Raw genomic sequence first — 22,343 nt, 5'->3', positions numbered from 1 at the left:
CTTCAGCTCATGCCCAGAATCTGAGCCCCTCTCACCACCCCCATGGCTCCCACCCACATCAAAGGCACCAGCAACTCTTGTCTCTGTAGCCGCAGCAGACTCCTAACCCTGCCTCTGTCCTTATTTAAAGCTGCTGGAGGGACTTCCCTGGTGGCGCAGTGGTTAAGAATCTGCCTGCCAATGCAGGGGACACGGGTTCAAGCCCTGGTCCGGGAAGATCCCACATGCTGCGGGGCAACTAAGCCTGTGCACCACAACTACTGAGCCTGCACTCTGGAGCCCACGAGCCACAACTACTGAGCCTGTGGGCCACAACTACTGAAGCCTGCACGCCTAGAGACCGCCCACCACAACGAAGAGTAGCCCCCGCTCTCTGCAACTAGAGAAAGCCCACGCGCAGCAACGAAGACCCAACGCAGCCAAAAATAAATAAATAAATAAATATTTTAAAATTAATTAATTAAAAAAAATAAAGCCGCTGGAGTGATCATTTAAAACACAGGTCAGATCACATCACTCCTCTACCCAAACCCTGAAATGGCTCCTCATTTCACTGAGTTAAAAAAAACCCAGAGCCCTTCTTGGCCCGTGAGGCCTGCACGCACTGGCATCTTTACTGCTCTGACCCAGCTCCCAGTGCTCCCTGGCTCACTCACTCTGCTCCAGCCACACAGACCTCCTTGCTGTTTCTTACTCACGCCAGACTCACTCCCACCTCAGGGCCTTTATACTTGCTCATCCCTCTGCCTCAACTGCTTTCCCTCCAGGTAACCCAGTGGGTAGCTCCCTCCTTTACGTTCACTCAAATATCACCTTCCCCATCGGATCTTCTCTGATGCTCCTCCTTAAAATTGGTCACCACCCTCCATCCCAGCACTTCCTGTACTCCTTTCCTACTTTATTTTTCTCCATAGCACTTATCACCGTTTTGCCCCTTAGGGGACTGACTCTCCCACTCTATAGTTTAGTGGAGCTTTAATAAAATACAATGCCCCTCAAATGCCCAGTGCCCACCTTAATCTGAACTTCCAACGAGACAGAACCAAATATATCTTAGCCCCCTGTAACATCACTGACACCTTCATCTGACTTTGCTTTCCTTTGAAACCTGACGTTTCCAGCTCCCTTTCCCTGGTTTTGTTAGTTCTCCTATGAATGTTACATAAATTCTCTGAAAATGTAGCTGCCCCACCATGAAGCCCATCCTGACCAGCCTGGGGCCCAGCGCCCTTCTCTCCTCTAAACTCCTATGGCCCTTATGGCATCTAACTATTTACTACTGTCTCCTATGGGCATGGTTGCTTCATGGGTTTCCCCTTCCTATCTGATGGCAGGGACCATATATTTTATAAAATCGTGTAATAGCTTTATTGAGATACGATTCACATGTTTTACAGTTTGTTTTATTATTTATTATTTTTTTATTGAAGGATAGTTGATTTACAATGTTTCAGGTGTACAGCAAAGTGATTCAGTTCCATATATATATATATATATATATACACACACACACATATATATATTCTTTTTCAGATCCTTTTCCGTTATAGGTTATTATAAGATATTGAGTAGAGTTCCCTGGGCTCTACAGTAGGTCTTTGTTGTTTTATCTATTTTGTACATAGTAGTGTGTATGTTACAGAGGTCATATTTTAAACTTCTTCTGCATCCCCTGTAGCACTCGACCTGGGCCTGAGCAAGTAGTCAGTACACAGCTGCCACTTGTTCACAATTTGTTCAGACTGGAAACACGCCCCAGAACTTATTCCATATGCGCCTCCCTTAACCATTGTGTAGGTTGACTGACGTCTGAGACTGTGTTTTCGTCGTGAACGTGTGCACAGTAAATGCCTCAGCCGCTGAGCCCTCACCCATTCACACATCCTGCTCTGCAAAGGCGCCCGACTGAAGACGTACACACAGAAAAACCGCCATTTCCTCCTGACTGATCTCCTCCTCAAAGCAAAGACCCCTTTAGCCACTCTACGCTTGGCCTCTAATTCCACCCTGCCAAAACCAGTCACGATACAAATAACGCCATCTGCGTCAGGGAGAGACGGTTGAGGCTTCAAACCGTCATGCAGACCAAGTCAGTGATTTCATAAGCTATTGCCAGAGCCATCCCAGGGAGGAGACTCTGGGGTCCCCTACACATCCCAAGCAATCATCCCAATTTACTATCTTCAGGAGCCAGCTCCAGCTACTGCTCGCTCGCTACCTGCCCCAGCATGCTGGAAATGAGACTTAATCGCTCTTAGAGAACACGATTACCACCTTAAACTCACCTGACACTTTTCAATCAAAACCTCTTAAGTATTAACCCCTCATCCCACACCACACATCTATGAAAGAGGCTGCTGGACACAGGAAGAAGAGAAGGCCACGGCCTCCAAAATCAGGTCATTTGGAGCTCGGCGCCTGCCAATCTATTCAGAAGCACCATGGAGGCTGACAACAGGCTCTGTTATATTAGAAGTCTAACACAGAAGAAATGCAAGAGCATGCTACCTACTCTGGTTGGGAAATAGCGGCTTGTCTTAAATGTCTTCAAGGTGCTGGAGAGGATGAAGGTGGTGAAGAAGAGAATGCAGGACCAAAAGAGCACATCGGGAGTATAGGGTCCATGGTGGCCGCACGCAGAGCCCGTGAACTCTCCATGCATCTCCTGGCACTCCTGAAGGAACAGGCATTCTGGGTGATGAAAGGCAGGCACGAGGGAGGAAACAGCTGCTGAGTCCACCAGCACTGTCATCCCACGGTTGCTGGGAAGCTCAGGCTGCCTGCAGCACCTACTTGCCCGTCGTGTAGTTGTGGGGCTCTTGCTTGCAGGTAGAGTGACTACTTAGAGTCCTAACTAAAACACTTTTGTAAAGGAAACCAAACTGTCTCAAGAAAACACGAGGTTCTAGGAGGGCCCTAGCAATCTGTATTATTTTTATTACAGAGGACTTCCAAAATTGAATGTTCTTCGAGCCCCACAAAACCTGGATGTGCCCCCCTACCCTCTCTGATTTCATCCGCCCACATCCTGAGTGCAGGGCCACTGGGTGGGATCGTGTGGGAGAGAAGAGAGAGGTAGTCCTCCTTTCCCTTTACACAGAGAGAATTTTGAAGGGGAAAGGAAAGTCAGTAAGAATAGTTTTAAAAAAGCTTTATTTCTGTAAATGCCAGAGCTTGCTGAAGGGCTACCCCACTTCTACCTAGAAGGTCCCCTTAAACCTGGTGGTCACAAGACTGAGCCGCCTGGCAGCGCCCAGACTTACACTAACAGTCAGGTTGGCCCAGTGGACTTCTGTTGTCACGATGTTGTGGTCCTTCCAGTACTGTAAGGTGTGATTGTTTGGATTCTCTGGGAGAGTACACCTGCAGCTGAGGGGAGAAGAAAAAAGATTCCTAAGGGAAGTAGTCAAGTATTCAATTAAATATTTCTAGCCATGACAGGGCTGCAGGCACTGCCAAAGCCTACATTATTTCTCCTTTGCCCACTTCAGATCCTTGAGGTTGGTTCTATTCATTGAGACCCAACCACACTCTGATTTTTCAGTCAATCATTACTAAAATTGGGCTCAAATCGGCATGTGGGTCTTGGATTAAATTGTGCTGACAACCAAGTTTGGCATCTGATGTGGTAGTTTCCTCGCTTAGTTTCTATCTCTTAGGCTCTTCCTATGAAATTCACTCAACATAGCAAGGAGGACCAGATACACCGTTCAGCTCTCAACAGCCTCCCCAAGCCTAAGTATCTTGCTCCTTAAACCTGCATCACATTCTTGCTCTAAAAATCAGAGCCTCTTGGAATTATGACGGAAGCTGCATTATCCCTGGTAATATCCCACTATCTTGACCATTCCCTGGCTTCCCCCGGCCTCGTCTCGCATCCAAACCAGAGCAGACCAGACCTGTCCCACTGGCCACCAGGTTGCTTCCCAGTCCCAGCATGCTTCACTCCTGAACTGCCTCCCAGTATACTCAACTGATACAGCCATTCCCACCAACTTTGTTTCATCTCTGATTTTAATGAGCATGCCTTCTAAGGATATAGCATCACAGAATTAAAATTCAAAAAGATCTCAATAGGTAATAACAATAGGAGGAAATCAACAAAATGAAAATAGGGAAAGCCATAAAGTCCTACATTTAGGTATAAAAAAATCAATTTCAAACTTGGAAACAACAAAGATGTCCTTCAGTAGGTGAATGGATGTACTGTAGTACATCTAGACAATGGACTATTACTCAGTGCTAAAAAGAAACGAGCTATCAAGCCATGGAAAGACATAGAAGACTTTAAGCGCGTATTACGAAGAGAATGAAGCCAATCTGAAAAGCCTACATACTGTTTCATCACAACTATATGACATTGTGGAAAAGGCAAAACTACGGAGTAAAAAGATCAGTGGTTGCCAGGGGTTGGGGTGATGGGGAGGGATAAATATGAAGAGCACAGAGGATTTTTAGGGCAGGGAAACTATTCTGTAGGATACTATAGTGGCAGATATGTCATTACACATTTGTCAAAATCCACAGAATGTACAATGCCAAGAGTGAACCCTAATGTAAACTCTGGACTTTGGGTAATAATGATGTGTCATTGACTGCAACAAATATGCCACTCTGGTGAGGGATGCTGATAGTGGGGGAGGCTGTGCGTGTGTGAGCAGTGGGTGTGTGGGAACTCTCTGTACTTTCGGCTCAATTCTGCTGTGATTCTAAAACTTGCTCTTAAAAAATTAAGTCTATTTAGGGACTTCCCCGGTGGCACAGTGGTTAAGAATCCGCCTGCCAACGCAGGGGACACGGGTTCAAGCCCTGGTCTGGGAAGATCCCACATGCCGTGGAGCAACTAAACCTGTGCGTCACAACTACTGAAGCCTGTGCACCTAGAGCCCATGCTCCTCAACAAGAAAAGCCACCCCAATGAGAAGCCTGCGCACCACAACGGAGAGTAGCCCCTGCTCGCCGCAACTAGAGAAAGCCCGCGCCCAGCAATGAAGACCCAACGCAGTGAGGAGGAGCTTCAAGATGGCAGAAGAGTAAGACGTGGAGATCACCTTCCCCCCCACAAATACATCAGAAATACATCTACATGTGGAACAACTCCTACAGAACACCTACTGAACGCTGGCAGAAGACCTCAGACCTCCCAAAAGGCAAGAAACTCCCCATGTACCTGGGTAGGGCAAAAGAAAAAAGAAAACACAGAGACAAAAGAATAGGGATGGGACCTGCACCTCTGGGAGGGAGCCGTGAAGGAGGAAAAGTTTCCACACACTAGGAAGCCCCTTCACTGTGGAGGGGGGGGGGGGCGGGGCGGGCGGGGGGCGGAAACTTCGGAGCCACAGAGGAGAGTGCAGCAACAGGGGTGCGGAGGGCAAAGCGGAGAGATTCCTGCATAGAGGATCAGTGCCTGAGCAGCACTCACCAGCCCGAGAGGCTTGTCTGCTCCCCCGCCCGGGGCGGGCGGGGGCTGGGAGCTGAGGCTTGGGTTTCCGAGGTGGATTGCAGGGAGAGGACTGGGGTTGGCGGCGTGATCACAGCCTGAGGGGGCTAGTGCGCCACAGCTAGCCGGGAGGGAGTCCGGGAAAAAGTCTGGAGCTGCCGAAGAGGCAAGAGACTTTTTCTTGCCTCTCTGTCTCCTGGTGAGCGAGGAGAGGGGATTAAGAGCGCTGCTTAAAGGAGCTCCAGAGATGGGCACGAGCCGTGGCTATCAGCGCGGACCCCAGAGACGGGCATGAGACGCTAAGGCTGCTGCTGCCACCACCAAGAAGCCTGTGTGCAAGCACAGGTCACTATCCACACCTCCCCTCCCGGGAGCCTGTGCAGCCCGCCACTGCCAGGGTCCCGGGATCCAGCGACAACTTCCCCGGGAGAACGCACAGCGTGCCTCAGGCTGATGCAACGTCACGCTGGCCTCTGCTGCTGCAGGCTCGCCCCGCATCTGTACCCCTCCCTCCCCCCGGCCTGAGTGAGCCAGAGCCCCCGAATCAGCTGCTCCTTTAACCCCGTCCTGTCTGAGCGAAGAAAAGACGCCCTCAGGCGACCTACATGCAGAGGAGGGGCCAAATCCAAAACTGAACCCCGGGAGCTGTGCGAACAAAGAAGAGAAAGGGAAATCTCTCCCAGCAGCCTCAGGAGCAGCGGATTAAAGCTCCACAATCAACTTGATGTACCTGCATCTGTGGAATACCTGAATAGACAACGAACCATCCCAAATTGAGGAGGTGGACTTTGGGAGCAACGATATATATATTTTTTTTCCCTTTTTCTCTTTTTGTGAGTGTGTATGCGTATGCTTCTGTGTGTGATTTTGTCTGTATAGCTTTGCTTTTACCATTTGTCCTAGGGTTCTGTCTGTCCATTTTTTGTTTGTTTTTTGTTTTTAGTATAGTTTTCAGCACTTGTTATCATTGGTGAATTTGTTTTCTGGTTTGGTTGTTCTTTTACTTTCTTTTTTTTTAATTACTTAAAAAAAATTTTTTAATAATTATTTTTTGTTTTTTATCTTAATAACTCCTTATCTTTTTCTTTCTTTCTTTCTTTCTTTCTTTTCTCCCTTTTATTCTGAGCCGTGTGGATGCCAGGCTCTTGGTGCTCCGGCCAGGCGTCAGGGCTGTGCCTCTGAGGTGGGAGAGCCAAGTTCAGGACATTGGTCCACTGGAGACCTCGAGCTCCACATCATATCAAAAGGCAAAAATCTCCCAGAGATCCTCCATCTCAACGCCAAGACCCAGCTCCACTCAACGACCAGCAAGCTACAGTGCTGGACACCCTATGCCAAACAACTAGCAAGACAGGAACACAACCCCATCCATTAGCAGAGAGGCTGCCTAAAATCATAATAAGGTCACAGACACCCCAAAACACACCATCAGACGTGGACCTGCCCACCAGAAAGACAAGATCCAGCCTCATCGACCAGAACACATGCACTAGTCCCCTCCACCAGGAAGCCTACACAAACCACTGAACCAACCTTAGCAACTGCGGGCAGACACCAAAAACAAGGGGAACTACGAACGTGCAGCCTGCGAAAAGGAGACCCCAAACACAGTAAGTTAAGCAAGATGAGAAGACAGAGAAACACACAGCAGATGAAGGAGCAAGGCAAAAACCCACCAGACCTAACAAATGAAGAGGAAATAGGCAGTCTCCCTGAAAAAGAATTCAGAATAATGATGGTAAAGGTGATCCAAAATCTTGGAAATAGAATGGAGAAAATACGAGAAACGTTTAACAAGGACCTAGAAGAACTAAAGAGCAAAGAAACAATCATGAACAACACAATAAATGAAATTAAAAATTCTCTAGAAGGGATCAATAGCACAATAACTGAGGCAGAAGAACGGATAAGTGACCTGGAAGATAAAATAATAGAAATAACTACTGCAGAGCAGAATAAAGAAAAAAGAGTGAAAAGAATTGAGGACAGTCTCAGAGACCTCTGGGACAATATTAAACGCACCAACATTCGACTTATAGGGGTCCCAGAAGAAGAAGAGAAAACGAAAGGGGCTGAGAAAATATTTGAAGAGATTATAGTTGAAAACTTCCCTAATATGGGAAAGGAAATAGTTAATCAAGTCCAGGAAGCACAGAGAGTCCCATACAGGATAAATCCAAGGGGAAACACACCAAGACACATATTAATCAAACTATCAAAAATTAAATACAAAGAAAAAATATTAAAAGCAGCAAAGGAAAAACAACAAATAACACATAAGGGAATCCCCATAAGGTTAACAGCTGATCTTTCAGCAGAAACTCTGCAAGCCAGAAGGGAGTGGCAGGATATATTTAAAGTGATGAAAGGGAAAAACCTACAACCAAGATTACTCTATTCAGCGAGGATTTCATTCAGATTTGACGGAGAAATTAAAACCTTTACAGACATGCAAAAGCTAAGAGAATTCAGCACAACCAAACCAGCTTTACAACAAATGCTAAAGAAACTTCTCTAGTCAGGAAACACAAGAGAAGGAAAAGACCTACAATAACAAACCCAAAACAATTAAGAAAATGGTAATAGGAACATACATATCGATAATTAACTTAAATGTAAATGGATTAAATGCTCCAACCAAAAGACACAGACTGGCTGAACGGATACAAAAACAAGACCCGTACATATGCTGTCTACAAGAGACCCACTTCAGACCTAGGGACACATACAGACTGAAAGTGAGGGGATGGAACAAGATATTCCATGCAAACGGAAATCAAAAGAAAGCTGGGGTAGCAATTCTCATATCAGACAAAATAGACTTTAAAACAAACACTATTACAAGAGACAAAGAAGGACACAACATAATGATCAAGGGATCAATCCAAGAAGAAGATATAACAATTGTAAATATTTATGCACCCAACATAGGAGCACCTCAGTACATAAGGCAAATACTAACAGCCATAAAAGGGGAAATCGACAGCAACACAGTCATAGCAGGGGACTTTAACACCCCACTTTCACCAATGGACAGATCATCCAAAATGAAAATAAATAAGGAAACACAAGCTTTAAATGATACATTAAACAAGATGGACTTAATTGATATTTATAGGACATTCCATCCAAAAACAACAGAATACACTTTCTTCTCAAGTGCTCATGGAACATTCTCCAGGACAGATCATATCCTGGGTCACCAAATCAAGCCTTGGTAAATTTAAGAAAATTGATATCGTATCAAGTATCTTTTCCGACCACAGCGCTATGAGACTAGATATCAATTACAGGAAAAAAATCTGTAAAAAATACAAACACATGGAGGCTAAACAATACACTACTTAATAACCAAGAGATCGCTGAAGAAACCAAAGAGGAAATCAAAAAATACCTAGAAACAAATGACAATGAAAACACGACAACCCAAAACCTATGGGATGCAGCAAAAGTAGTTCTAAGAGGGAAGTTTATAGCAATACAATCCTACCTTAGGAAACAAGAAACATCTCAAATAAACAACCTAACCTTACACCTAAAGCAATTAGAGAAAGAAGAACAAAAAAACCCCAAAGTTAGCAGAAGGAAAGAAATCATAAAGATCAGATCAGAAATAAATGAAAAAGAAATGAAGGAAACGATAGCAAAGATCAATAAAACTAAAAGTTGGTTCTTTGAGAAGATAAACAAAATTGATAAACCATTAGACAAACTCATCAAGAAAAAAAGGGAGAAGACCAAATCAATAGAATTATAAATGACAAAGGGGAAGTAACTACTGACACTGCAGAAACACAAAGGATCATGAGAGATACTGCAAGCAACTATATGCCAATAAAATGGACAACTTGGAAGAAATGGACAAATTCTTAGAAAAGCACAACCTTCCAAGACGGAACCAGGAAGAAATAGAAAATATAAACAGACCAATCACAAGCACTGAAATTGAAACTGTGATTAAAAATCTTCCAACAAACAAAAGCCCAGGACCAGATGGCTTCACAAGTGAATTCTATGAAACATTTAGAGGAGAGCTAACACCTATCCTTCTCAAACTCTTCCAAAATACAGCAGAGGGAGGAACACTCCCAAACTCATTCTACGAGGCCACCATCACCCTGATACCAAAACCAGACAAAGATGTCACAAAAAAAGAAAACTACAGGCCAATAGCACCGACGAACACAGATGCAAAAATCCTCAACAAAATACTAGGAAACAGAATCCAACAGCACATTAAAAGTATCATACACCATGATCAAGTGGGGTTTATCCCAGGAATGCAAGGATTCTTCAATATACGCAAATCAATCAATGTGATACACCATATTAACAAATTGAAGGAGAAAAACCATATGATCATCTCAATAGATGCAGAGAAAGCTTTCGACAAAATTCAACACCCATTTACGATAAAAACCCTCCAGAAAGTAGGCATAGAGGAAACCTACCTCAACATAATAAAGGGCATATATGACAAACCCACAGCCAACATCATCCTCAATCGTGAAAAACTGAAACCGTTTCCACTAAGATCAGGAACAAGACAAGGTTGCCCACTCTCACTACCATTATTCAACATAGTTTTGGAAGTTTCAGCCACAGCAATCAGAGAAGAAAAAGAAATAAAAGGAAGCCAAATTGGAAAAGAAGAAGTAACACTGTCACTGTTTGCAGATGACATGATACTATACATAGAGAATCCTAAAGATGCTACCAGAAAACTACTAGAGCTAATCAATGAATTTGGTAAAGTAGCAGGATACGAAATTAACGCACAGAAATCTCTTGCATTCCTATACACTAATGATGAAAAATCTGAAAGTGAAATTAAGAAAACACTCCCATTTACCATTGCAACAAAAAGAATAAAATACCTAGGAATAAACGTACCTAAGGAGACAAAAGACCTGTATGCAGAAAATTAAAAGACACTGATGAAAGAAATTAAAGATGATACAAATAGATGGAGAGCTACACCATGTTCTTGGATTGGAAGAATCAACATTGTGAAAATGACTATACTACCCAAAGCAATCTACAGATTCAATGCAATCCCTATCAAACTATCACTGGCATTTTTCACAGAACTAGAACAAAAAATTTCACAATTTGTATGGAAACACAAAAGACCCCGAATAGCCAAAGCAATCTTGAGAACAAAAAATGGAGCTGGAGGAATCAGGCCCCCAGACTTCAGACTATACTACAAAGCTACAGTAATCAAGACAGTATGGTACTGGCACAAAAACAGAAATATAGATCAATAGAACAGGATAGAAAGCCCAGAGGTAAACCCACGCACACATGGTCACCTTCTCTTTGATAAAGGAGGCAACAATATACAGTAGAGAAAAGACAGCCTCTTCAAGAAGTGGTGCTGGGAAAACTGGACAGCTACATGTAAAACAATGAAAATAGAACACTCCCTAACACCATACACAAAAATAAACTCAAAATGGATTAAAGACCTAAATGTAAGGCCAGACACTATCAAACTCTTAGAGGAAAACATAGGCAGAACACTATGACATAAATCACAGCAAGATCCTTTTTGACCCAACTCCTAGAGAAATGGAAATAAAAACAAAAATAAACAAATGGGACCTAATGAAACTTAAAAGCTTTTGCACAGCCAAGGAAACCATAAAGAAGACGAAAAGACAACCCTCAGAATGGGAGAAAATTTTTGCAAATGAAGCGACTGACAAAGGATTAATCTCCAAAATTTACAAGCAGCTCATGCAGCTCAATATCAAAAAAAAAAACAACCCAATCCAAAAATGGGCAGAAGACCTAAATAGACATTTCTCCAAAGAAGATATACAGACTGCGAACAAACACATGAAAGAATGCTCAACATCACTAATCATTAGAGAAATGCAAATCAAAACTACAATGAGGGGCTTCCCTGGTGGCTCAGTGGATGAGAATCCGCCTGCCAATGCAGGGGACACAGGTTCGAGCCCTGGTCTGGGAAGATCCCACATGCCGCGGAGCAACTGGGCCCGTGAGCCACAATTACTGAGCCTGCGCATCTGGAGCTTGTGCTCCGCAACAAGAGAGGCCACAATAGCGAGAGGCCCACGCACCGCGATGAAGAGTGGCCCCCGCTTGCCACAACTAGAAGAAAGCCCTTGCACAGAAACGAAGACCCAACACAGCCATAAATAAATTTTAAAAAAATAAAAAAAAAAAACTACAATGAGGTATCACCTCACACCGGTCAGAATGGCCATCATCAAAAATCTACAAACAATAAATGCTGGAGAGTGTGTGGAGAAAAGGGAACCCTCATACACTGTTGGTGGGAATGTAAATTGATACAGCCACTATGGAGAACAGTATGGAGGTTCCTTAAAAAACTAAAAATAGAACTACCATACGACCCAGCATCTCACTACTGGGCATATACCCTGAGAAAACCATAATTCAAAAAGAGTCATGTACCACAACGTTCATTGCAGCTCTATTTACAACAGCCAGGACTTGGAAGCAACCTAAGTGTCCATCAACAGACGAATGGATAAAGAAGATGTGGCACATATATACAATGGAATATTACTCAGCCATAAAAAGAAACGAAATTGAGTTATTTGTAGTGAGGTGGATGGACCTAGGGTCTGTCATACAGAGTGAAGTAAGTCAGAAGGAGAAAAACAAATACCGTACGCTAACACATATATATGGAATCTAAAAAAAAAAAAAAAAAAAATGGTCATGAAGAACCTAGGGGCAAGACGGGAATAAAGATGCAGACCTACTAGAGAATGGACTTGAGGACACGGGGAGGGGGAAGGGTAAGCTGGGACAAAGTGAGAGAGTGGTAGTGTATATAGGGACATATATACACTACCAAATGTAAAATAGATAGCTAGTGGGAAGCAGTCGCATAGCACAGGGAGATCAGCTCAGTGCTTTGTGACCAGCTAGAAGGGTGGGATAGGGAGGGAGACGCCAAGAGCAAAGAGATATGGGGATATATGTATATGTATAACTGATTCACTTTGTTATAAAGCAGAAACTAACACACCACTGTAAAGCAATTATACTCCAATAAAAATGTTAAAAACAAAAAAAAAGAAAAAAAAACCCAATGCAGCCTAAATAAATAAATAAATAAATTTATTTTTTTTAAAAATTAAGTCTATTTAAAAAATCAGTTCCACACATATTAACATAAAATCACTTGAAGAGTTGGGGAGTTCTAGCTTCATATCAGCCCTATATGAATCGACAGTGGAATGCAACGGAAATATAAGAAAAATACCATCTTGAGCTTTATTAACAAGAACTACAGTATCCAGATTCAAAGTCTACTCAGTCCAGAGCTGGTCACTTTTGTCTGTCTTCTCCCACTAGAATATAAGCCTCATGAGGGTAGATCCTTTGTCTGTCATGTTCACCATTATGTTTCCAGAGCCTAAACAGTGCCTGGCACATAGTAGGTGCTCAACAAATATTTGTTAAATGAATAAATGAATGATTAAAAAAGGTCAAAGAATGAACCTTACTCCAATGCCAATGGGCAATCCAGAACTCTAATGCCAATCAGCAATCCACTAGGCTTCAAAGATTATACTCCCTAATGGTGATTATTCTGTAATAAAATCATTTTTAAATTCTAATGCATGTTTTATGAGTCCTGATTTTTAAAGGGTGAATGAAAGGACAGCTAGAATGTAGGAAAGTGTATCTGTGGCTGGTTGGCAGGCACTTCCATGCAGTGTGCCTTCCGCTCAGGCAGTTTCAGGTTGACATTGTTCACTTCACAACCAGACCTTCCACATCAGAATGGCACAGCCAGAAGGAGGGGACTTGATGTTCAAAGCTAAAGGATGAGGAGAATTCTATTTAGTCATAATTTGGAAAACACTACTCCAGAGAATAAATGTTTATAGGACCAGACTCTCCTAGAGGGTTGAAAACACAGCCAAATACTGTGTCCCTTTTCCAACTGATCCAAACCATACTGAATAACCGAAGAAAATACAATCTCTTGAGTTGAAATCTAGGTAAGTAAGTAGATTTCTAGATCTTTAGCCTACAGAGTAAGAGACCTGTGATCTGTAAGGAATTATTAATATTCTCTACCTAATAATTCCTGAGTAGCCTATATGTACTTACAGAGATCTTGATGTGGTCCAAGGCCTCACAAGTCCTTGCAAAAGAAGTTCTTCCCAACAACTAACTTGAATTCTCCCTGCTACATTTGCAGCCTACTTTTGTCTCAATGCCTGGACCCAAAAGACATGCTCTGGAAAGCATTTCTCAAGTCCCCTCTGAGTTTCACTCTTAATCCATCTTCCCCATCATCAATTTTTTTTTTTTTTTATAGTGAATACAGAGAGATGTCAGAGGAGCTAGTTAGAGTAGCAAGTATTTATTTATTTATGGCTGTGTTGGGTCTTCGTTTCTGTGCCAGGGCTTTCTCTAGCTGTGGCAAGTGGGGGCCACTCTTCTTCGCGGTGCGCGGGTCTCTCACTATCGCGGCCTCTCTTGTTGCGGAGCACAGGCTCCAGACGCGCAGGCTCAGTAATTGTGGCTCACAGGCCCAGTTGCTCCGCGGCATGTGGGATCTTCCCAGACCAGGGCTGGAACCCGTATCCCCTGCATTGGCAGGCAGACTCTCAACCACTGCGCCACCAGGGAAGCCCCCCCGTCATCACCTTTGACTGTTCTCCTCTGGCAGGCCCCCAGGTCTCCACATCATGTCTGAGCTCTGTTTCCCAGAGGGCCAAGATACTTCCTTAACAGAAGCTACAAGTACTGCCTGGCACACTACTTCAGCCTTTATACTCAGGTCCTTCACTTTATTTTTTAAAAAAAAGAAGAAGCAGAAAGCATACTTACTAATACAGGCTAAGGTGGTCCAGGTGACTGTGCATGTGGATGGGGTAGGTCTCTGCCAGGTGAATCAGCTTTTCTATTGCTTCATAGATGAAAATAATGCAAATCAGGGAGGCAAACGCTTCTTCGGTGAAGCGGGTAATGTAGCAGACAAGGGAACTGGCGTCAGTTGCCACAAGGACAATACACAGGAAGGCGGTCCACAGTCCGATACAAGCTCGCAGGGAGAGGTATGAAAGAGCATAGTCTCTGAAACAAAACCAAAGTTCATCAAAAATCAGGGGTGGATGGCATTACATTCTGACCCATTGCATTACAGGCAAAGGGTCAGAAACGTGGTTAGTTCATCTCTCATTATCACTTCCAGTACTGCAACCCAGTTTGTCCCAAATTCTGACTGCATTTCACTCCTGAAGGCTGCCCTGGGACGGTGTGACAAAGATTTGCTTTATGGGTGGTATTTGCCACAGCAAGGACAGAGACAGTGGAGGAGGTGGAAACTGTCCGCCACACACTTCTGCCATCACTGCCCGACGTGATTAAGATCCTATTCTCGCAGTTAAGAAAAAGGAGCTGGCCCTTGTTCCACATGCTCCTACTTCTAATACAAAATGAAAGAAAAAGACTTTATAGGAAAAGAAGGGAAACGAGGGCATTGCTGACCCCCATCACCACAAACAATATGAAAAGGGAGTATTAGGTCAAATTCAAAATTGACTGGAACAGACAGATATCAAAAACAAACTTATGGATACCAAAGGGGAAACGTGGGAGGGAGGGATAACTCAGGAGTTTGGGCTGAACATACATACACTGCTGTATATAAGACAGATAATCAACAAGGACCTACTGTATAGCACAGGGAACTCTACTCAATATTCTGTGATAACCTATATGAGAAAAGAACCTAAAAAAGAATGAATGTATGTATATGTATAACTGAATCACTTTTCTGTACACCTGAAACTAGCACAACATTGTAAATCAACTATGCTCCAATTTAAAATTAAAAAAGAAAATATCTGTATAATAAAAAAAAATTTTTTTTAATTTTTACATAAAAATTGACTGGACATACTGTATAGCACAGGGAACTCTACCTAATGCACTGTGGTAACCTAAATGGGAGGGAAGTCCAAAAGGGAGGGGATACCTGTATGTGTATGGCTGATTCATTTTGTTGTGCAGTGAAGGCTAACACAACAGTGTAAAGCAACCATACTCCAATAAAAATTAACAAAATAAAAAAAATTGACTGGAAATGGAAATGGAGGAGTTTGGATTAGCTAGGGAAAGTGTTTTTAAAGATTAAAAGTCAAGACTTCAATAGTGGTTGAAGGACATTAATAAAGCTCTTTAAGGCCAAGAGATCTGCTATTTTAGGTATGGTTCTACCTGGGGGCAGGGCAACAGACCAAACAATGTTCTTCGCTTACTTATACTCACCTAGGACCCTGGCATTCAACCCTAACAGCACACTAACACATCCAGATAGAGTTTTCAGAAAACCAAATGTCTTACTTGCAGAATTTGAACAAAATCTTTTCGAACACAAGCACTGGCCCAGTACTTCCAAGGATGGTGAGAGCCTGTCCAGCAAACAAGGAATAGGCAATCCCAGTCATGGAGGCGCCAAACAAGGATTCAATTGCACTCTGAGAGGGGAAGAAAAGATTATCTCTGAGTCCACAGCCCAACTGCAGTGAGTGATGCAGGCTTATGTTCATCCCCAACTCAGCTCTCCGGTGTGCCTGACAAGTCATTTGCTTGTATTTCGTCTTAGCAAGAGTGATGTGTACACAGTCTAATCCTCCTCTAAACGGATACCACTTTGATAATTCAGGTGCCCAAATCCATCCACATATGATTCCTTGACTAAGTCCTGTTCTGCATGACTCAATTCAGTATTTATAAATATACATAGAAAAGCACAATGATACCATTCACACTACGGGCTGTCATACAGAGTCACCTTAAATCTTATTTGCATATGACATTGATATATCATTTTCCATCCTTGGAGCAATGGGCAATGCAACTGGGCAATCAGTTACTGAAATTGATATTCAAGCAGAAGAGGGTCTGTTCTAAAGGGAGAGCTGTGCCGCTGGCTGGCATGAAGTCAGAAGACCACAGTAATTCAGTAGGAAGAATCCAATCTCCTCAGTCCTCGCCCAGGGAATTTTCCCCCCCAGTGGGCTTGGCTGCCATCATGAAATTTTTACTCTTGTTTGGGACCATTAGAAGTGGTTAAAAGTTCTTACTATGCGCCCCTCAGTGGCTTCTCCGAGCAGTCCCCCAAAGGTGATGACAGGTGACATGCAGGCGCAGTACAGGAACAGAAAGGAGGCCAAACACTGTAAGCTGAGTGCGTCCCGGTAGTCGCTCCAGTACCAGGGGGCCTTCCGCTTGATGTCCAGCACCAAGCCCCCAAATAGCCTGCGGAAACACGGCAGACAGGCCTCTAACGCAGTCCCTCTCCCAGGAAAGCGTGTCAACAGCACACATCTGAAAGCACTTCAAATGTGCTCTGAATAGAGGTAATATTTTGGCTTCAATGTGACCCCAAGTTCAAGAGGTCTCTCTGGGGCCAGCATGGATTCTATCTGCAACCAAGGGCATGAGTTCAAATGATTATCCCAAGCATAAAATGAATTAATTTGGGTGTGCATATTACCCATTCAGTAAAAAGTTCCCAAAATTCAACATGAAATTAAGTATTAGCTTCAAACTTCAAGTTCTGAGATGTTAGGAAGAAAGGTACAAAAGCATCAGGGTATTAAAATTGTTAGTTTTATTATACATTTTCTAGATAAAAAAGCCCCTATCACGTGCACTTTCTTACTCTGAACAACTACCCACCTTACTCTTGAGGAATTAGCATAATAACTCATTCATGCAGTTGACAAGTAGTAGCGGATACTTCATGCCAGGCACTGTGCCAGGTATTGGAGATGCAGCAGTAGCAAGGCAAACACAGCCCTTCTCTCTAGGACCAACAATCTAGTGCAGGGGACAGGCAGTGTTGTGAGGGAGCAAATGGCAGCGAAGAACAGGAATGGGCATTGCAGCGGAGACTGGAGAGTGAACCAGGAGTTAGCCAGCTGAGGCAGAGGGGCTGGCATGGACGACACCTAGGGATGAGAGCGCATGGCGGGCTCAAGGCGCTCAAAGAGTTATGGCTGGATAAGACCGTGTGAGGGGCAAATACCAACAGACAAGGCTGGAGATGCTGGAAAAGGTGAGTCACAAAGGTCTTGTAAAAAAGGAATTAGAACTTTAGCCCAATTGTGTGTCAAGCACTGAAGGACTGTAAACAGGGAAGCAGCATAAGTAAGCAGGCATTCTGGGAGGATCACTCTGATGGGGGGTGTAATGAGTGGAACGTAGGGCAAGACTGGAGGCTGTGGATTGGAAAGAGGAGAAGTGTGTGTATTCAAGGGCTAATCAGGAGGCAGAATTAACAGGACTTGGCGGCAGGACTTCAGGACCCCTCTCCACTTCCCATGCATGAGACAGATCAAGAGCAAGGTGTCCTACACCAAGGAGGAGGAGTATTCCCAGACTGGGGCACTTTTTCTAAGAGTGGAATCGCTGCACCAGGGTAAAAGCTGTTAGGTGAGTAACAAAGAGAGCCATTCAGCGTTCTACAGGACAAATTACCTAGTTTCTTCTACACATGAATGACATAGATAAAAAACAGGAGGAGAGCTGTTACAGAATGGGAACATAAAAACCAAATGCAAACCTCCATTGGATCCTATGTCAAACAAATGAACTCTAAAAAGATGTTGCTAAGACAACCACAAAAAGGTGAATATGGACTGAGCATGAGACAATTTAAAGAATTATTGTTAATTTTGTTAGATTTCATAATGGCATGATAGCTGTTTTTCAAAATGTCCTTATCGGACAGGGATACCTGCTCAAGTAGTTACAGGGGAAATGACATGCTACTGGTGATGTGGTTTAAAATAATCTAGAAAACATAAAAACAAAACAATTAAGTGGGGGAGAAATAGATGAAACAAGATTGGCAAAATGTTGATAACTATTGATGGTCACGTGGGGGGTTCATTCCACTGTCCTCTCTTCTTGTTTATGTTTGAAATTTTCTATAATAAAAAACTAAAAAAACAAAAAACAAAAAACCGAGCTACTCTCTCATGAAGGGAGGCTTGGCTAGTTCTTTCTTTCTCTTTGCCCTGGTGTCACACAAGGCCTGGGACCTGTATGGCAGGGGAGAAGGCCCAGCCAGCTCTCTTTCTCCATTCAGAAGCCCCCTCTCTCATCTAGCAGGTGGACACAGGGCACATGCTGTTCTATTTGACCCACTTGCTCTTTTCCTCTGGTTTGGGGGGCACAGTTGGGATTCATCCTTTTACCTTACAGCAGTAACATCACAATCTGGGTCTGGGTTTAGGGGAGAAAGGCAAAGCCAGCCTTGTGACCTGCTTTGGTTTTAGCCTGTCTAGCAAACCTAGCTGAGGTAAGGAGCCATCCATAGGGTCTAACCTAGAGCGTAAGAGCTCGGCCTCAGGGTTTGGGACCAAGGTTACAGTTTGTAATAAAATGTCACTTGGTCCTGCTTTCTCCTCTGAGTGGATAGCCCCTCAAGGTCCTTACGGGCAACCGTGATTAGTCTGGGGCAAGATTCAAGTGTTTCTAGGTCCTTAGCCAACACAGAATCTTCAGTACCGTGTGGATATCACCTCCCAATCACCAATGACCTTCCTCTGAAGGGTATTATTCTGGGAGAATTACCTTCTACAGTAATGAGCCTCACCCTATGATGCTGCCATGACTGGTCCTCCTGGATGAGGCAGGCTCATTATTCAGGGAGGAGTGTCTGTGAGTAATGGGCAAAAGATTTATGTGAAACGGATTGATGAGAAGCCACAGAAAGGGAGGACATCTGTCTGCCTAGTGATTGAAAGGGGAGAGAAAAGATCTGAGGCTCCTATTGATGGTATAACTATAAATTAACAAAATGATTTCCGAATACTGTTTATGGCGTCAGCCTCATCCCTCACTCACGCAGACCGTAATAGCACATCTAGCACAGACAGTAATCAGACATGGATGCTTCCCTCCACATTTGAGACTTCCTTTCCCTTTCAACACTACCCTTGGTGTTCAAGTTTGGGTGGGGGGGGATGGGCAGGAGGCACACAGGGATATGAATTTAAGCTTGACGCAAGAAAGGACTTACCCGTGTAGAGGGTCACTAGGCTCTGGAGCACTGACTTAGGAAGCCCTCTCAGGAGGGCTTTAGGGACAGGCCAGCCATCCATTTGTCTGCTGTGCTTTGGAAGAAACCTGTTTGAAGTGTGGGGGGCGATCATCGAGACAGCAGCTCCTGATTCTTCTCTTCATCAACCCTTCCCAAACGTGGCCTCCCCAGTGAGGTACACAAATCTACCTTGGAAAACCCCTTTGCAGAGTATCCTCTCTGCTGTGAAGCTTCTGGCCTAGGAACACTCTAGTCAGACTTTCCTCTTCGTTCTGTATGGGAATGCCTTGGCATCATGGCCTATGTCAACATCAGGGAGGCCCAAGACACTGTCTCAGCCCTGGCTTGGCAGGTCAGATCATACACAACTCAGACCGTTCTCAACTTTGCCTCCTTTCCCACCTTCTTAGAGCCTACACTACCGCATCTTAAATACCTCTCCATCCGACGAGGATGGCACCCCCAGGTTGTGCCCCACCCCAAAGAAATACAGCTAAAGGTATGAAGAATTATAAAGCCCAGGCTAATGCATTTTTAGTCGGTGAAGTCCAGGAAGGTCCAGAAAATTCTAGGATGTCCATCCGCAGGGGAAGGTTCGCGTTCACCCCTACGTAATTTAAGATTGGGAAAAGAGCCGGAGCTGGCATGAACTATGATCCCCAATGCGAGCATTAGGTCACCTGGCCTAAAAGGCTACAAGGGGAGGAAGGTCATGTGTCTTGAGGACTGAGGAAAAGTTCCGGAGCTCAGGAAGAGGCAGCATCTCCCACAGTAAGCACAGTGAGGCTCTGCGTCCAGATGACCCTTCCTTTCAGCTTTGTCAATTCCAGCAGCTCCCCACTCAGCATTATGGGAGGACTTCCTCAAACCCCATTTGAATTTGTGAGTAAAGGTACTTGGTGTTGCTGATTAAGTGTCTGTCGGTCCTGGCTCTACGGGATTTTCTTTTGGGATGATAGGCACCATTTCCAAGATTCTATAACTGTTGAGATCCAATCTAATGAGCTCCCAAACCCCCACGTGGAATTGATTATAAGTGACTGCCCACCTAGTTTATTCTCCTCTTTCTGACACCGAAAGAAAGATGAGATCTCACCTCTGCATGGATTATGTGTTTGGAGGAAAGCTGTTGGCTTTACAGTCAAAAGGATAAATCATAACTCTGAAATTCTATCAAATCCAAACCCAAGACCCTTCCCTTAAAAAACACCACCTTGGGACTTCCCTGGTGGTGCAGTGGTTGGGAATCCGCCTGCCAATGCAGGGGACACAGGTTCGAGCCCTGGTCCGGGAAGATCCCACATGTCGTGGAGCAACTAAGCCCGTGTGCCACAACTACTGAGTCTGTGCTCTAGAGCCCGCGAGCCACAACTACTGAGCCCGTGTGCCACAACTACTGAGCCCGTGCGCCTAGAGCCCCTGCTCCCCAACAAGAGAAGCCAAAGCAATGAGAAGCTGCGCACCGCAACAAAGAGTAGCCCCTGCTCACCACAACTAGAGAAAGCCCACGCGCAGCAACGAAGACCCAACGCAGCCAAAAATAAATAAATAAATAAATTTATTTTAAAAAACCACCACTTCATCTAAGACAGTCTCAATCCTGGAAACTATTCTAAAGACAGATGCTTCCTTCGAACTGCTTCTCAATACCAGGCCTCCCCACCCAATTCGGACCTCTTCCAACTGTAAAGAAAATGTGAAACTTACTCTTGGAGCTTGCTCCCTCTTTTCAGCGACCCCTTCCATCAAAAGGCTCCTCCTTTCCTCCGGTGATCCCTCCCCAGAGCCCAGTTATCCTTCCCCGCCCTCTAATACATTCCTTCCACCAGATGCATACTCCCCAGCAGGACACTGCTCGTTAAGTGCCATTCTCTCCTGCTTCTCAGTCTCCTCTCCTCTCTCTCCCTGAATTTCCAAGAATGCAAAAATAAATCGCTCTCCACGATTAAAAAAAAAAACAACCTTGAGTTTCCATTAGGCAGGGTACTGAGGATAGGGAAATAAGGAAAGCAACTTCAAGCAAGGAGGAAAAAATAAGGTGAGAGCAATAGAACAGAGGACAGTAAAAGCTCCTTTCCATCATCTGAGTCCTGTCCTGAGAATCTCCACCCAACAGATCCTTCTTAGACATAAGCACAACTTACAGAGCCAGAGCCATAGACTGAACCTTCTCCCACGATCTGCGGGACACCTCTGGATGCCACTCCAACCCAAAATATCATCCTCTTTTACTGCCTCCCTACCTGGAATATAAAGCCTCCCAGCCTGGGGACCTGCTTTCCTCACCTACCATAGAGAACCTCCTCCTTGGACATCTGTCCTAAAATCTGGGTCCAGAAGAGTAGGTTGCCTATTCTGAGACACACACCTAAAATAGTACCTATTTCCCTACCTCAAGGGGTTTCTTAACTTAACCATTCAATATTTATCCATACCTTGTCCATTCATGCTACAGAACAGACATCATTCTAAAAGCGTTCATTCACTCATTCATTCATTCACCAGATATTAATTGAGTGCCTACTCTGTGCAGGGCACTGTGCTGGGTGCTACGAATATAATGGGGTCCCTGCCCTTATGGAGCAAACATTCTGGCAGGAAAGACAATGAATCAATAAATAGTAATAAAGTATGATCAGTACTATAACAGGTGGCTGGGGGGAGGATGGCAGGTGGGCAGGGGACAGAGCTCAAAGCTGGGACACCGCCTAGCAGGAACACCTAACCTCCCCTAAAGAGTGTCCTGCAAGGCTCTCCAAAGGAAGTGACACCTAAGCTGCGTCAAAGGATAAGAAGCAGTCAGCCAGGAAATGAGGAAGG

At 44.3% G+C, this 22,343-nt stretch overlaps 1 protein-coding gene across 1 annotated transcript in view; it reads right to left on the bottom strand.

Annotated features, from left to right (window-relative positions):
- The window catches only part of SLC4A8 (solute carrier family 4 member 8), an 86,625-nt gene that overhangs the window by 19,811 nt on the left and 44,471 nt on the right, over positions 1-22,343 (bottom strand). The window contains exons 12-16 of the mRNA XM_068561875.1: positions 16,555-16,729; positions 15,812-15,945; positions 14,294-14,539; positions 3,264-3,369; positions 2,513-2,674 (exon numbers count right to left, since the gene is read on the bottom strand). Coding sequence (XP_068417976.1) covers positions 2,513-2,674; positions 3,264-3,369; positions 14,294-14,539; positions 15,812-15,945; positions 16,555-16,729 — 823 coding nt within the window. The remainder of the gene's footprint in view (positions 1-2,512; positions 2,675-3,263; positions 3,370-14,293; positions 14,540-15,811; positions 15,946-16,554; positions 16,730-22,343) is intronic.

The sequence above is a fragment of the Eschrichtius robustus genome, chromosome 13, assembly GCF_028021215.1.
Source record: "Eschrichtius robustus isolate mEscRob2 chromosome 13, mEscRob2.pri, whole genome shotgun sequence".
Lineage (NCBI taxonomy): Eukaryota > Metazoa > Chordata > Mammalia > Artiodactyla > Eschrichtiidae > Eschrichtius > Eschrichtius robustus.
Note: the sequence above shows the minus strand (reverse complement) of the source record. Positions and strands in the feature narration are given on the sequence as shown.